Source organism: Chiloscyllium plagiosum, unplaced genomic scaffold, assembly GCF_037043375.1.
Source record: "Chiloscyllium plagiosum isolate Xiang-an unplaced genomic scaffold, Cpla_swu_hap1 HiC_scaffold_3, whole genome shotgun sequence".
Classification (NCBI taxonomy): Eukaryota; Metazoa; Chordata; class Chondrichthyes; order Orectolobiformes; family Hemiscylliidae; genus Chiloscyllium; species Chiloscyllium plagiosum.
This window is the reverse complement of record NW_028270141.1, coordinates 63,540,210-63,556,609: the sequence shown is the minus strand read 5'-3', so window position 1 is coordinate 63,556,609 and position 16,400 is coordinate 63,540,210. Positions and strand designations below refer to the sequence as shown.

At 42.5% G+C, this 16,400-nt stretch overlaps 1 protein-coding gene across 3 annotated transcripts in view; it reads right to left on the bottom strand.

The window, feature by feature from the left end:
* Positions 1 to 16,400, bottom strand: part of LOC122543748 (fibronectin type III domain-containing protein 4) — a 210,159-nt gene that overhangs the window by 111,614 nt on the left and 82,145 nt on the right. For 2 of the 3 annotated variants that reach the window (XM_043682510.2, XM_043682517.2), the window contains 2 exons: positions 9,670 to 9,788; positions 5,367 to 5,571 (listed from right to left, as the gene is read on the bottom strand). In XM_043682510.2, coding sequence (XP_043538445.1) covers positions 5,367 to 5,571; positions 9,670 to 9,788 — 324 coding nt within the window. Of the gene's footprint in view, positions 1 to 4,210; positions 4,466 to 5,366; positions 5,572 to 9,669; positions 9,789 to 16,400 lie in introns of those variants that run through there. The other variant, XM_087979809.1, reaches the window with a different exon arrangement.

Below are 16,400 nucleotides of genomic sequence, written 5' to 3'. Positions count from 1 at the left end.
ACTTTGGAAGGACTAACAGGAATACAGAGTACTGGGCTAATGGTAAGATTCTTGGTAGTGTGGATGAACAGAGAGAACTTGGTGTCCATGTGCATAGATCCCTGAAAGTTGCCACGCAGGTTGATAGGGTTGTTAAGAAGGCATACGGTGTGTTAGGCCTTATTGGTGGAGGGATTGAGTTTCGGAGCCATGAGGTTATGTTGCAGCTGTGCAAAATGCTGGTGCGGCCACACTTAGATTATTGCGTACAGTTCTGGTGGCTGCATTATATGAAAGATGTGTAAGCATTGGAAAGGGTGCAGAAGAGATTTACCATGATGTTGCCTGGTATGGAGGGAAGGTCTTATGAAGAAAGGCTGAGGGACTTGAGGCTGTTTTTGTTAGAGAGAAGAAGGTTAAGAGGTAACTTAATAGAGACATACAAGATGATCAGAGGATTAGATAGGGTGGGCAATGAGAGCCTTTTTCCTCGAATGGTGATGGCTAGCATGAGGGGCATAGCTTTAAACTGAGGGGTGATAGATATAGGACAGATGTCAGAGGTAGTTTCTTTACTCAGAGAGTAGTAAGGGTGTGGAATGCCCTGCTTGCAAATGTAGTAGACTCGCAAACTTTAAGGACATTTATATGTTCACTGGATAAACATATGGATGATAATGGAATAGCATAGGTTAGATGGGCTTCAGATTGGTTTCACAGGTCAGTGCAACATTGAAGGCCGAAGGGCCTGTAATGTTCTACGTTCTACATAATTCATCATTGATGAGCATCTCATCTGATCAGATCTGTTGAATTTGAATCTAAAAGATTCATACAATTTGTCAAAAGAAAGTTGCAGAGGCAATAGAAGAGCTGTTTCAAGTGTTAGAAAAAAATAGCAAATGCATCCTTAGTTACAGCTTGTTTTGCAAATAACCGAAAGTGGCTTCATAAATAAGGCTGAAACTTTTGCTTTAAACTCTAAAAATAACCCACGTTTGATCCATAATTATACTGAATGAGAAAATTACAGCAAAGATCAAAAAAGGGAACCGGAGAAAGAATCCTCGCCACAAGCCTGGCATGACTGGGAGTCAAACATTCACCATTATAAGGGTGAAAGGGTTACAGAACTGGGCAAGCAGAATGTGTAGTAATATGGATAAAACCTATTACAGTAGCAAATAGGAATTTTACCAAAAATAATCAAGCAACAGAAAGCCCATGTAACATGTAAAGTTGCAAGATACTTTGGGAGTTGTCTGCACATGCTTCCCACCAGTAAAGATGAAGTGAGTTCATTTAAACGCAGAGAGGGAGAAACATATATTTACACAAGATGCAAAACTCTCACTTTCACATGGCCTATAGGAAATAAATGTATTTGGGATAGCTTTCTAGAAAACTGAACCAGAATTTTCAGAAGCAGAACATTATGCAGTATGCCCTATTCGGGATTTTCCCTTAATCTTCAGTTTGTAAGTTTGATATATGTATAACACTAGAAGTATGAAATAGTAATGGCACGGCAAAGGCAGAAGGGTAGCCAGAATCTGGATGACTCATGAGATCAAGATTCCTTGAGTAATGAGATTAAAGGATTAAGAAAGAAACAAGAAAAGGAGATTAGGCAAAGTGAAGTGGAACCACAGAGAGCAAAATGGAGACAGAAATTATTATTGGGTGTCTGAGGAAATAAGGGAGGCTATTAAATTGAAAGAGAAGCCATACAAAGTGGCCAAAATCAGTGAGAAACTAGAAAATTGGGAAAGCTTTAAAGGTCAACAGAAAGCCACCAAAAAAAGCAAAAAGAAAAGTAAGATGCATTATAATAAAAAAAACTATTTCAAAATATAAAGACAGATAGCAAAAGTTTCTGTAAATATATAAAACAAATAAAGTGGTTAAAGTAAATATTGGTCCTTTTGAGGATGAGAACAGGGATTTAGTAATGGGATATGAGGAAATGTCCGAGGCACTGAACAGGTATTTTGTGTTGGTCTTCACAGTGGAAGACATGCCAGTAACTGACAAAAAGACGAAGGTAGGTGAGGACCTGGAAACAATCATTATCATGAAAGAGGTAGTGTTGGGCAAGCTAATGGAGCTAAGGGTAGACAAATCTCCTGGCCCTGATGAAGAGCATCCCAGGGTACTAAAACAGATGGCAGGAGAAATAGCAAATGCACTTGTTGCCATTTTCCAAAATTCACTGGACTCTGGGGCAGTTCCAGCAGATTGGAAAACAGCAAACATGACACAACTGTTTAAAAAAAGGTGGACAAAAGATGGGAAATTATAGACCAGTTAGCTTAACTTCTGTAGTGGGGAAAAATGCTTGAGTCTATTATCAAGGAAGAAATAACAAGGCATCTAGATAGAAATTGTCCTGCTGGGCAGACACAGCATGGGTTCATGAAAGACAGATCATGCTTAGCTAATCTACTGGAATTTGATGAAGACATTACGGGCACAGTGGACAATGGGGTCCCAGCACATGTGGTGTATCTAGATTTCCAAAAGGCATTTGACAAAGTGCCACACAAAAGATTGCTGCATAAGATAAAGATGCATGGTGTTACAGGCAATGTATGAGCATGGATAGAGGATTGGTTAACTAACAAGAAGCAAAGTGTGGGATAAATGAGTGTTTTTCTGCTTGGCAATCAGTGACTAGTGGTGTGCCTCATGGATCAGTGTTGGGACAGCAATTATTCACAATTTACATAGATGATTTGGAGTTGAGGATCATGTGGAGTGTGTCAGAGTTTATGGATGACACTGAGATGAGTGGTAGAGCAAAGTGTGCAGAAGACTGTGAAACTTTGCAAAGGAACATACTTTAAATGAATGGGCAACGGTCTGCCAGATGGAGTACAATGTTAATTAATTTGAAGATATCCATTTTGGTAGGAAAAACAGTAAAAAGTACTGGGTGTCCCTGTGCATGAATCATAGAAGGTTGGTCTGTAGGTGCATAAGTAATTAAGAAGGCAAATGGAATTTTATCCTTCATTTCTAAATGGATTGAGTTTAAAAGCCGGGAGGTTATGTTGCAGCTGTATAGGGTGCTGGTGAAGCCACACCTGGAGTACTGCATGCAGTTTTGCTCTCCTTACTTGAGAAAGGATTTACTGGCACTAGAGGAGGTGCAGAGGATGTTCACTAGGTTGATTCCAAAGTTGAGGGGGTTGGCTTATGAGGAGAGACTAAGTAGACTGGGATTATATTCATTGGAATTTAGAAGATTGATCATTGGGATCTTATAAAAACATGTAAAATTAAAAAGGGAATAGCTAGGATAGAAGTAGAGAGGAGGTATCATTGCAGATAAAACTAGGACAATAGGGCATAGCCTCAATATTAGCGGAAAAAGATTTAGGACTGAATTGAGAAGGAACTTCTTCACCCAGTGAATCTATGGAATTCCCTGCCCAGTGAAGCAGTTGAGGCTTCCTCAGTAAATGCTTTTAAAGCTAAGATAGTTTTTTGAACAATAAATGAATTAAGTGTTATGGTGAGAGAGTTGGTAGGTGGAGCTGAGGCCATGAAAAGATCAACCATGATCTTATTGAATGATGGAGCAGGCTCGAGGGGCTAGACTGCTACTCCTGCTCCTAGTTCGTATGTTCTTATGTACTGCCTCTTCAGAGTCAGCTATCAGAATGACATTATCTCTGACACTCCCCTTTTTTTTAATCTGCTGGTCAGAGCTCCCTGATTAGGCCAAGCTAACAGCCACAATCAGGGAACACATATTCTATGAGATCCATCTACCTGACCTCATTACAATTACTACTGATTCTGAGGATATAGGCTGGTCCTTTTTATTGGAGAGCCTCCTGGGGCATTTTAGAACAGGGTCATGTTTTTATGAATGGCATCAGATATGGGGGGCGTGTAATGCATGGGAGTTTGCCTCTTGTGCCTGGAGAATTTCACTCTCTTCTTCGGCGACCAAAGCATCGAGGCGGCTATGTCCATCATGTCCGTCTCCAATTCTGAAGATGCAGCAACCCTTGACAGAAAAGGAGAACCTGTGGGTTCTGGCAGCCTTTCCAAAATGTTCCAAGGGGCAGGGCACATTTTGCTCCTGCACCATTTGCAAACTTACAGATTTCATGTGGTCCATGTGTTTGTTCAGAACCATTGTACCTACCCAAACTTTATATATCACTGGTACTGATTCTTTCTTTTATTTTAAGGAAGAAAGCCTGTTATGTAGGCCTAACCAGCCATATGACTTGTACCAACATGGTTGAAGGGTATCAGAACAACCAAAAGGTGATCAGCAAAATCATATCCAGTAAATTATTTAGTAGATTTTATAAATATATTCAGAGTATCAACAGTACAAGGGAATATAAAATAAGTCAAAGAAAGGAATTTAATAGTTTTAATAGAAGGGGTAAAATGGTTTTCAGGAAAACAATATGATTTAAGCTAAACAAATCTCCAGGCTTGAGAGGGTCTTCGCTCCATGGTGCTAAAAGATACAAAAGAAGAAACTGAGGTAAGATGATCCTAATTTTCCAAAATCAAAACAGAAAGTACTGGAGAAGGTCAGCTGATCTGGTAGCAGCTGTAAAGGGGAAAACACAGTTAACTCTATTCCTCCCATTCTGAAGTGAAGTGGTTGAGGTGACCAATAAAACCAAGCTGTATCATTCCATGGCATTATTCTGAGTAAACATTTATTCAAATCCAACACCAAGCAATAAATTCAGATATACTTTAAATGGGTTAGGGAATGTGGTAAATAGTATGTATAATAAAAGTCCATTTGAAAACAGACAACACAAAACATAATTTATATTCTACAAAAGTAGACAGACTCAAAGTACACATACTGATCATTGCAGAAAACTGGTAGAACCTATTTTAAAAACAAACAATGATACAAACTAGTATACATAGTAATTGGGAGAAATTGTATCTGAGGGTCTTTATTAAAGCAACTTCATAATAAATCTCTGAGACAAAAGAGTTTATGATTGATATTATAACTGAGAATGACAGAATCGATTGACAGCTGCAGCATTGTAATTCAAATCAGTGACTTTTGATATGTAATCTTGTACCCAAGGACCTTATTGTTAACTATATACTTTGAAGATTCAAGTCTATAACTCTACGGCAGATTAAAGCACAGTTATACTCTAATTTTGATAATTCATACGCTACCTGCACTTTGATTCTCTATAATTTCTATCAGTCATTCTTAGTACATACTTGGTGTGCAATGAACAAACTATATTTATTTTCTATCATTGGGGTTCATCATCCAAATCTCAGTCAGTGTTGTCAACACCTGAAACAAAAGGCAACTGTAAGCAAGACAATTACAAAACACAAAACCAGAATAAATAATCAATTAATGATCTCACCTTTATTTGAGCTATTTGAAGGCACCCAATCAGTTTCCTTTAGCGTTCTGAACTGAACACGCTTGCTTGCCCGACTTTCCCCATTCAGACCAACCGACTGAACTTGAATCACATATTCTGTGTCTTCTTCCAAATCCCACAGCACACAAGCTCGATTTGTTGTATTCACCTCACGGATAGATCTTTGCATCTGACCATCTTTCCTCTGCATCAAACAGTAAATTGAAAAAAGAGATGATGCTAAATATATGATTCTGAGTAAAGTTCAGCTCAGACTTCATGAACAGCCTGTGTGGTCACCTCATCAGTATATAGTTCATGAAAACAATTGCAATTTCATAGCAAGATCTGCCAAATCATGTCCTGATCATTATCTCCTTTACAAGGAAAAGGTTTGATTTTATAAACTCTTTAGAGACTTCAAACCTTAATTGAAGTCCAAGCATGAGTGTTGCATCTACTAATTAATTGCAAATCACTCTGTTTCTAATTTTCATTGTTTGAGAAATGAGAGAGGAAAGAAAGGAGGACCTACAAATTCAGGAGAATCAATTTGGAGCGCATGGAAGGCATACAGAGTACAATGGCAGTGCCTGAATGGCAAGGCTGGAAATAACACAAAATTCATCCTCAGCCCTCATTTTTACAAAGATGGAGCGCTACGGATAACTCGAGGCAAATTGCCCAGCACAGTGTGCTTGATAATTTGATACTGTTAACAACAGCCCTCAGGCAGGTGAGGAAGGACAAATGTATGTCAGGCAGAAGTGGAGTTAGATTGTTAGTGATGGAGCAACTGATAGCTGGCAAGGCTGTCTTCCATGTTCTGTTAAAGTGAGTTTAAGAGCAGCACTCCTGCTGCTTTGGTTCCTCTTTCAGGCAAGTACCTTTTAGAAACTTTGCTTTGTTGTGGCTTTTTTTATTGGTAACTGTTGCCTCACAGCAAACTGATCTTTCCAGGGAGTTTAAATAAGCACTAGGTTTGTGATTTGCAAATGCAAAAATCCTAACCCTAATTAGAAGGGGTTAAGAGATTTAAGTAAGGTGAATGCATTTTAAGCATACCACACGAGCTCATGGCTTCTCATAGAGTTGAATGTCATGACTTCTTAGTGTCTCTTAAGGTTCTTAGGGAACCAGTTAACATATTTCAGTCAAGCTCGCTCTGTGTAATTGGCAGCCCACTTTGAAACTCATTGCAGCAGTGCTTCTTTCTCAGGGTGGAAAAATCTGGCAGTGAAATACAGGAGGGTGTTGCCAGCATATGAGTACTGTGCCCAGCATTCCTGCGAGCCAAAAAGAACAGGTGTGTCCTACAATGAAGGCTCCACTGCAGACCCCTCTTTTTTTCCACCCTGTCTGTCTACCTTTTCTAATTTACAGCCGCTACAGTTCTTCTTCCAAATACCCTTATAAGCATCCCACCACTGCTTTTCTGTTTTGGCTAATGATTTGGACAATGGTCAGACAAAAACACAATAAAAGAATGGTAATGGGATGCTGAAACTTGGTACTACAAGGAATAGTTGATGCAAGTTGTGGGCGGCACGATGGCACTGTGGGCGGCACGGTGGCACAATGGTTAGCACTGCTGCCTCACAGCGCCAGAGACCCGGGTTCAATTCTCGCCTCAGGCGACTGACTGTGTGGAGTTTGCACGTTCTCCCTGTGTCTGCGTGGGTTTCCTCCGGGTGCTCCGGTTTCCTCCCACAGTCACAAAGATGAGCAGGTCAGGTGAATTGGCCATGCTAAATTACCTGTAGTGTTAGGTAAGGGGTAAATGTAGGGGTATGGGTGGGTTGCGATCGGCAGGTCGGTGTGGACTTGTTGGGCCGAAGGGCCTGTTTCCACACTGTAATGTAATCTAAAAATTCTAAAAAAAAGTTGGGTTGATGCATTTTACAGGAAGCTAGACAGACACATGAAGAAAAAAAATAAATAGAAGTCTATGGTAATGGGGCTTGATGAAGGGCAAATGAGGCAGAGGAGACTATGTGGGCTGTTTGAGCTGTAACAGCACATGAACTTTCTTTAAAAATCATTGTTCTGTTTTCAATAATTATATTCCCCAAGTACCTATAATAATTTCATCTGCTTCTTATGCCATTTGGAGGCATTCATTTTGACAGATGTGAAAACTACCTTCTGGAGGTGGTTATGACATTGGATGGATATTGCCTTTGTTTTGCAGCATGTGACTGATTCAGAATTATTAATGACGATGATCAAGAATGCAAGGGAAATTTTCTAGTTAGTGCAATGTCGGAGTTACTGCTGGATGAGATTTTACTGCATCTATTTTCCAACTAAGACAACTAATACTTAGATTTCTAATCAACAGCAATGGAACAGTGCGGCCTCTGTTCAATATAAAAGAGATTCAAATTAATAAAATTATCCAAAGAATGCGAGATTGCATGATTACACAAGGTTGGCTTTTTAATTCAATAATAAGTCTTGGGTCATTAAAAATGGGATAATGTTGAGTAAGTAGTTGTATTGGTGACAAGTTCAATTTTCAAGGCTGCCTACAAAGCTAAACAACTTCTGCTTTCCTTCTCTCCCAAACATCCCATTAAAGTATTTATACCAACTGTGATTACAGTAATTATAATGCATACTGGAAAATGATAGAAAGAACAGAGCTGGTTCATCTTAACAAACAAACATCAGGTCAAATTAATACCACCTACAGATAAAATTCTCACCTCACTCTTTAAAGTGATCTATACTTGAGCTAACAGTCTAAATTAAAGTAATAACAATTAGTGAAAAAAAACAATAAACAATGCACATCTACAAAACCGAAACAAAATGGATAAGATTCACCATGATTATCTTGGTGCTGCATTGCAAGAGTTCATTAGAAACCAACAACAGCAGGAAGCTGAATTAGAACTGGTATGAAGCTGCGAGAGCATACTGGAGAACTGAAGTGCTGTACCGTGATGATGTATACAGCTGCTATCACTGACAGTGTGGTGGAATGATGTTGGCTGGGGGTCAGATGATAAAGAGATAGTTAAAAGGTAATTTTAAAACCCCCATGGTGACAGAGGCTTGTGCTGCTTTCATGGCTATTTAAATTTAAAGATCTAACTCCATGCACAGGAAGGCCACCCACTCTAGAGGGCAGACATGTAAATTGGAGTAATTTGAAGATTCTGTGCTATTAACAGGGTGATATACCTTTTCTGGTAATACTGTGGATCCAGGTCCATACAAGTCTTAGGGTTCTCTATGAGCCGAAGAGAGCCTGTTTCTGACACTTTGGGTCTCGCCTTCTGGGCTCTGTTCCAACCTCTACCAGTTTTTTGGGACCATCTGTGCTATCTAGCAGCAGCTCAACAAACCCCACTCCAATAATCTGGGCTCCGATCCACCAGCGATGATGTCATTCCCAGTGGCTTTTGGCAGTGACGGAGTAACAAACGTGGCCTAAGAATTAAAATCTCTCTCTCACCTCATGATCAAGGGGGCTAGGCAGTTTGCTGCCCACTTCAATCTCCATATTGTGTTCAAAGTTAAAAATAATTGTTAAGTTTTAAATTCACTTGCATCAATCAAATTCAATCAATCAATTCCACACTGTAAGAATTCTAATTTGAATTCATAATGCAGAATCTGATGTTTTTTTCATTATGAATGGAGCTGGGAAGTGGGGCCATAGGAGAGAAGCAAGGTCAAGGTAGGGGAGGGAAGTCTGGTAGTGTGGTTGAAGGAGGGGAACAAGGCCAAGAGAAGGGGAGGAGGAACTTGGAGGGTGGTGGTGGTAGGAATCCTAAGGGAGGAGGCATCCCAGGGGAGAAGACAGGGCACAGGTAAGGGGAGAGGGGCTGGAAGAAGAGACCATAATAGGGGTAGATGAAGACAACATAACTGATCTTCTGAATCCTTTCCTTTTTAGAGAAATGGTGAAATGATCTCAAAAAATTACAGTGTACCAAAAGCTCTTGTGTTTTGAACAGCTTTCAGTGTTAGGAGAAGAAGATAGAATTTTTATATCAGTATCGGTGGTCTAAAATAAAAATTGTTGTAATATTACCTAATATGGGAGATAGAACATTGTTCTTGTCCATTAACCATTCCAAAACCTTGGGCATTTAGCTGCAAAAATTCCCCAACTAGAAGTCTACTCAACTTCTGGAACAAGACATTTATTAACTTCTGGGAGTGAATTCATTTATTCTGATATTGATTACAATGAAAACTGGCAGTTGCTGAACAAAACTGCATCGAACAGCAGTCTGCTGAGATTTCATAAACCGCAGCTAAGAATTGAAATGATTTTGTGAAGCATTACCAATTGTGAAATGGCATAACCAATGATAATATCTCCTTCAGGTACATCCCAGGACACAGTGGCAGAGTTGGCCTTCAGGTGACTGACAGTGACATTGACAGGAGCAGGTGGTCTATCAGCTGAAAAACACAAATCAATGGTTGACATTAGAGTCATTGTTCCTTGCAACTACCAACACTCCTGATAAATATTTATCTTACTGATTAATGGTACATTGACATGTTCATCCAGTAGCAAATGTAAAACATGTGCTGCTAATTTTGTGATCCTAAAGATGATGTTTTACTGATAAAAACTTTGATTCATTTTATTAGTTCTCTGAGAACCATTTTATACCACTGTGAAATGATGTCATTTGCAAAATGTTTCCTCCATTAAGTCTGTGTCACTATTGTTACCACTCTATTCTCTTTCAGGCAGAAAGAATGTGGTGTCTGTGTTTTCAACTTCTAAACCTTATAGATTTATGATGGGTGATATTCATAATAATAATTCACAGGGCAAATTCTTCAAATTGTTGAATGGTTCAAGTCTTCTTGGCATTTACTGTTTTGTTCCATCAGAATTTCCAGCTCATTTTGAAACTTTTGATTCTACAGCCTGGATTGTTCTCACTCTATCAAAATAGCACACCTAAATCTACAAACCATAGCCCTAAACACAAAATTAACACATTAAACATTATAAGTTCTGCTGGAAGATCCATTGTGTCCCAATATAAACTACAGAATTTTGTGGACATCTTGACAATATGCCTTTGACCATCCTATGTTTGCTATTGATCCTGAAAAAATCTAATCACTTTCCTTTCTCACGTGACTAAAGTTGGCCTCTTAACTGAAATTTGTCTGCTTACCTGTATGAAAGATATGGAGGGTTATCATGCTATATTATACCACGATTTAGTGCATTCAATCATATATTTCACTTGCAGATTAACTTGCTTGGAGATTGTTTAGGAGTGACAGCCTCATGATGTTTTTACTATGGTTCACAATGTCACATTAATGATAATGGTTGAACAATCAATCACTCATCAGGTATTGATTATCTCTGTGGGTTGGTTTATTTGAGACAGTAAAATGCAAGTTGTGAAATGGACATTACAGCAGAACAATTGATTTGAGAGTGTGCAGCTTGCAAACACAAAGCAGGCAAACAACCAGGCAGAGTCACACCATTGAGCAACATTTAGAGTCCTTAACAGTGGACTCTCTTAAAAGCATGGTACACATATAATAGTGAAAGAGATATTAAAAATGGACTTCAGAGCTCCTGAACTCTTGTAAATTCCTGATAAATCAGGTTAGATCCTATTGTTTCATTATTGTCCACTGCCATGTGATTGTGATGTTACATCTGATTGTTTAGCACAAAGCCATTCTTTGCAAGGAGTTTATTAAAGAATGAGAGAAATATAATGCCACTAAATTGTCCTGAGTTAAATTCAATCCCCCATTTTCCGTCTTGACATTAATCATGTTGTTCTGGGCAGGAACAAAATGAAGGCTGGCCACTTTGTTGATCAGAAAGGAATATCAATACGTTTTAGGACTCCATCGAGGACAACAATCTACTTTGATAAGCTGTGCTTGGCTCAACAAGGCCTTAAAGAATTACAACAAGATTACTCTCAACAAACACTATTTCAATTCCATCTCAAACATCAAAAACTGTAAGTACAACAAACTTTTATCTACCCACCTCCACAACCAGCGCTCCTCAAACATTCCAGAAGATTCCCCTGGCCTCGGAATGTTCTCAGACGCCATTGGCCATGCGGCTGATGCAGCTACCACCCCCACGCTGATTGATGATGTCACTTCCGCCCCCATCATGGCCACTCCCACAACCACTTCCACCCCTCACAATTCCTCATGCATCACACGTGACATCACTTCCACCCTTCACATCATCGCTGATGCCACATGCTCAGTGACTTCCGCCACCCCTACTGCCATGGTCACCACCACTTCCGCCCCCACCAGCGCCACTCACCTGCATTCTGCTGACACGCCCCCCACAGATCCCACTGTCACTATCCCCACCCCCCAGAACCCTGAGGGGAACACTACCCATGTTCATGACTCCACCCCCATTCCCCCCACCATCACACCCACTCCAGTTACAGGTTCCGCCCCCACTCCCAGCTCTACACCCACACCAGATCCCAGCTCCCAGCCCTGCCGAGTTTTCACCATCCCCCCAGACCTCCCCCTCACTGAGGACAAATGATCAGTCCTCAGCAAAGGACTCACCTTCATCCCCCTCCGTCCACGCATCAATGAATTTAATAGACAATTCTTCCGTCGCCTCCGCCTCCGAGCTTACTTTCACAATCAGGACTCCCGCCCACCTTCCGAGGACCCCTTCACCCACCTCCAACACACTGCATCCACCTGGACACCCCGCGCTGGCCTATTACCTGCCCTCGACCTCTTCATTTCCAACTGCCGCCGGGACATTAACCGCCTCAACCTGTCTGCCTCCCTCCCCCACTCCAACCTCTCACCCTCACAACGTGCAGCCCTCCAATCCCTCTGCTCCAATCCCAACCTCACCATCAAGCCAGCAGATAAAGGGGGCACAGTGGCAGTCTGGCGCACTGACCTCTACACCGCTGAAGCCAAATGTCAACTCGAGGACACCTCTTCCTACTGCCCCCTCGACCATGACCCCACCCCCCATCACCAAACCATCATCTCCCAGACCATACAGAACCTCATCACCTCAGGAGACCTCCCACCCACAGCTTCCAACCTCATAGTCCAGGAACCCCGCACTGCCCGGTTCTACCTCCTTCCCAAGATCCACAAGCCTGACCACCCTGGCTGACCCATTGTCTCAGCATGCTCCTGCCCCACTGAACTCATCTCTACCTACCTCGACACTGTCTTATCCCCCCTAGTCCAGCAACTCCCCACATACGTTCGTGACAGCACCCACGCCCTCCACCTCCTCCAAGACTTCCGTTTCCCCAGCCCCCAATGCCTCATCTTCACCATGGATATCCAATCCCTCTACACCTCCATCCGCCATGACCAGGGCCTCCAAGCCCTCCGTTTTTTCCTCTCCAGACGTCCCCAACAGTACCCTTCTACCGACACTCTCAGTCGTTTGGCCGAACTGGGTCCTCACCTTTAACAATTTCTCCTTTGAATCCTCCCACTTCCTCCAGACCAAAGGGGTAGCCATGGGCACACGTATGGGCCCCAGCTATGCCTGTCTCTTTGTTGGCTACGTAGAGCAGTTGATCTTCCATAATTACACCGGCACCACTCCCCACCTCTTCCTCCGCTACATTGATGACTGCATTGGCGCCACCTCGTGCTCCCGCGAGGAGGTTGAGCAATTCATCAACTTCACCAACACATTCCACCCTGACCTTAAATTTACCTGGACCATCTCTGACACCTCACTCCCCTTCCTGGACCTCTCCATCTCCATTAATGACGACCGACTTGACACTGACATTTTTTACAAACCCACCGACTCCCACAGCTACCTGGATTACACCTCTTCCCACCCTACCTCTTGCAAAAATGCCATCCCGTATTCCCAATTCCTCCGCCTCCGCCGGATCTGCTCCCAGGAGGACCAGTTCCACCACAGAACACACCAGATGGCCTCCTTCTTTAGAGACCATAATTTCCCTTCCCACGTGGTTAAAGATACCCTCCAATGCATCTCGTCTATATCCCGCACCTCCGCCCTCAGACCCTACCCCTCCAACCATAACAAGGACAGAATGCCCCTGGTGCTCACCTTCCACCCTACCAATCTTCGCATAAACCAAATCATCCACCGACATTTCCGCCACCTCCAAACAGAACCCACCACCAGGGATATATTTCCCTCCCCACCCCTTTCCGCCTTCCACAAAGACCGTTCCCTCCGTGACTACCTGGTCAGGTCCACGCCCCCCTACAACTCACCCTCCCATCCTAGCACTTTCCCCTGCCACTGTAAAACCTCTTTCCTCACCTCTATCCAAGGCCCTAAAGGAGCCTTCCACATCCATCAAAGTTTTACTTGCGCATCCACTAATATCATTTATTGTATACGTTGCTCCCGATGCGGTCTCCTCTACATTGGGGAGACTGGGCGCCTCCTAGCAGAGCGCTTGAGGGAACATCTCTGGGACACCCGCACCAATCAACCACACCGCCCCGTGGCCCAACATTTCAACTCCCCCTCCCACTCTGCCGAGGACATGGAGGTCCTGGGCCTCCTTCACCGCCGCTCCCTCACCACCAGACGCCTGGAGGAAGAACGCCTCATCTTCCGCCTCGGAACACTTCAACCCCAGGGCATCAATGTGGACTTCAACAGCTTCCTCATTTCCCCTTCCCCCACCTCATCCTAGTTTCAAACTTCCAGCTCAGCACTGTCCCCATGACTTGTCCGGACTTGTCCGACCTGCCTAGCTCCTTTTCCACCTATCCACTCCACCCTCTCCTTCCTGACCTATCACCTTCATCTCCTCCCTCACTCACCCATTGTACTCTATGCTACTTTCTCCCCACCCCCACCCTCCCCTAGCTTATCTCTTCACGCTTCAGGCTCACTGCCTTTATTCCTGATGAAGGGCTTTTGCCCGAAACGTCAATTTCAAAGCTTCTTGGATGCTGCCTGAACTGCTGTGCTCTTCCAGCACCACTAATCCAGAACAAGATTTCCTACTCTCATACGCCATCCTGCCTTTAGAAGGGCTAACATACTATTTGCTTTGCTAATTGTAAAAACCCATTTGTTTGACTAAGAGAAATAAATTACAGGAAAAAATCTTTTGTCCTTACTTGATCTGGCCTTCATGTGAATCCAAACTCTCACGAATTGTAACTGCCCTCTCAAATAGCCTAGAAAACTATTCAATTGTGTCTACTCACTATGAATTGAAAAGTGTGGTGCTGGAAGCATCCAATGAGCAGGTTAGGCAGCATCCAATGAGCAGGAACACATTCCTGATGAAGGACTTGTGCCCAAACGTTGACTCTCCTGCTCCTCGGATGCTGCTTGACCTGCTGTACTTTTCCAGTGCCACACCTTTTGACTCTGATCTCCAGCATCTACAGTCCTCACTTTCTTCTACTCACTATGAACACTAATGAAAGGAATTAAAACAGACAGGCCACATGGAATTGACTCAGTCATTGGAAATGACAATGAGAAACCTAGTCCTGTTCAATTTGCAACATCCTCTTTTGTAACATCTGGGGGCCTGTGCTAGAAGTAAGGAGATTTTCTACAGACCTGTTAAGCACCAGTGTGACATTGTCTGTAAGTTATGATTTTGTGAATGTATGTCGCGGACACCACTGTCACTATTGCTGGCTATGTCCTGCCCCATTTGACAGACCCAGCTGAGTCGCCGAACAGTGGTATACAGTCAAAGGGACTTGCCCTGAGATTCCTTAACATTGAGTCATAGAGTCATACAGCATGGAAACAGACCTTTCCGTCCAACTCATCTATGCCCTCCAAGTTTCCCAAACCAAATGAGTCCCATTTGCTTTTGTTTGGCCCATATTCCTCTAAAATCTTTCTTACTCATGTAGCTATCCAAATGTCTTTTAAATGTTGTAACTGTACCTGCATCTATCACTTCCTCTGGCAGTTCTATCCAAATTTGAAACTCAATCTGTGGAAAAAGTCACCCCTCAGGTCCCTTTTAATCTCCTCTCACCTTAAAAATATGCCCTCTACTCCCCTACTCTGAGGAAAGACCTTTGACATTCAAATTATCTATGCCCGTCATGAATTTATAAACCTCTATAACGTCACCCCTCAAACTGTGGACTAATTGACTCCAGACCCATGACGTTTCATGGCACAGGGGCAAATTTAATTGAGGAAGCATCCTGCTGACCATGACCATCACAGCACACTGCCGCCCTCCCTCCGCCCACACCCCCCAAACACCTTCCAACTGATAATTAAATGTTTAATTCAATGCTGAACAATAGCTGGAAGATGTACGGAGGGTAGAAGGGGCACAGAATGTACTCTGGATGGGAGGCTTCAGCATCCATCATCAAGAGTGGCACCACCTCTGACCATGTTGGTGCAGTTCTAATGAATACATTTGCTAGATTGGATGAGCAGCAGGTGATGAAGGTTTAAACAAGAGGGAAAACCCTACTTGGCTTTGTCTTCATGAGCCTACAGCTGCTGTTGTATTTTCATATTGCTAACATTTTTACAGTAGTGAAGACTACCATACATGGTAAGGTTCCATGTTAACACTGGCAGGTATCCCTCTTGCTTGGTACTCTGCACTCAATTCTGCCTCTCCCATGGTGGAACCCTTTCCTGCCTGTTTTCCTCACCTTCACATTGATAAACCCAGATAGGAACAGAATTCTCACTCGGAGCCAACGAATGGATTGATAGTCTCTTTAGAGTCTAGATTAGAGTGGTGCTGGAAAAGCACAACAGGTCAGGCAGCATCCGAGGAGCAGGAAAATCGTTGTTTTGGGCAAAAGCTTTTTAGTCAAAGATCAATGAGAATTTAATTGTTTGGTAAGAGACTGTGGAAATAGCAATACTTGTTAATCTCAGGTTGGAATGTTTACAGGAGTATAGGATTTCTGAACAGGTTGAATAGAAAACTTCTGGAAGGTTTATAGCAGGAGGGCTCATGCCATGCAGTTGTAGTGCCCCTACCTCTGAGCCAGAAGGACTAGGTTCAAGTCCTACCTGCTGCAAAAACATATAATAATATCTATAAT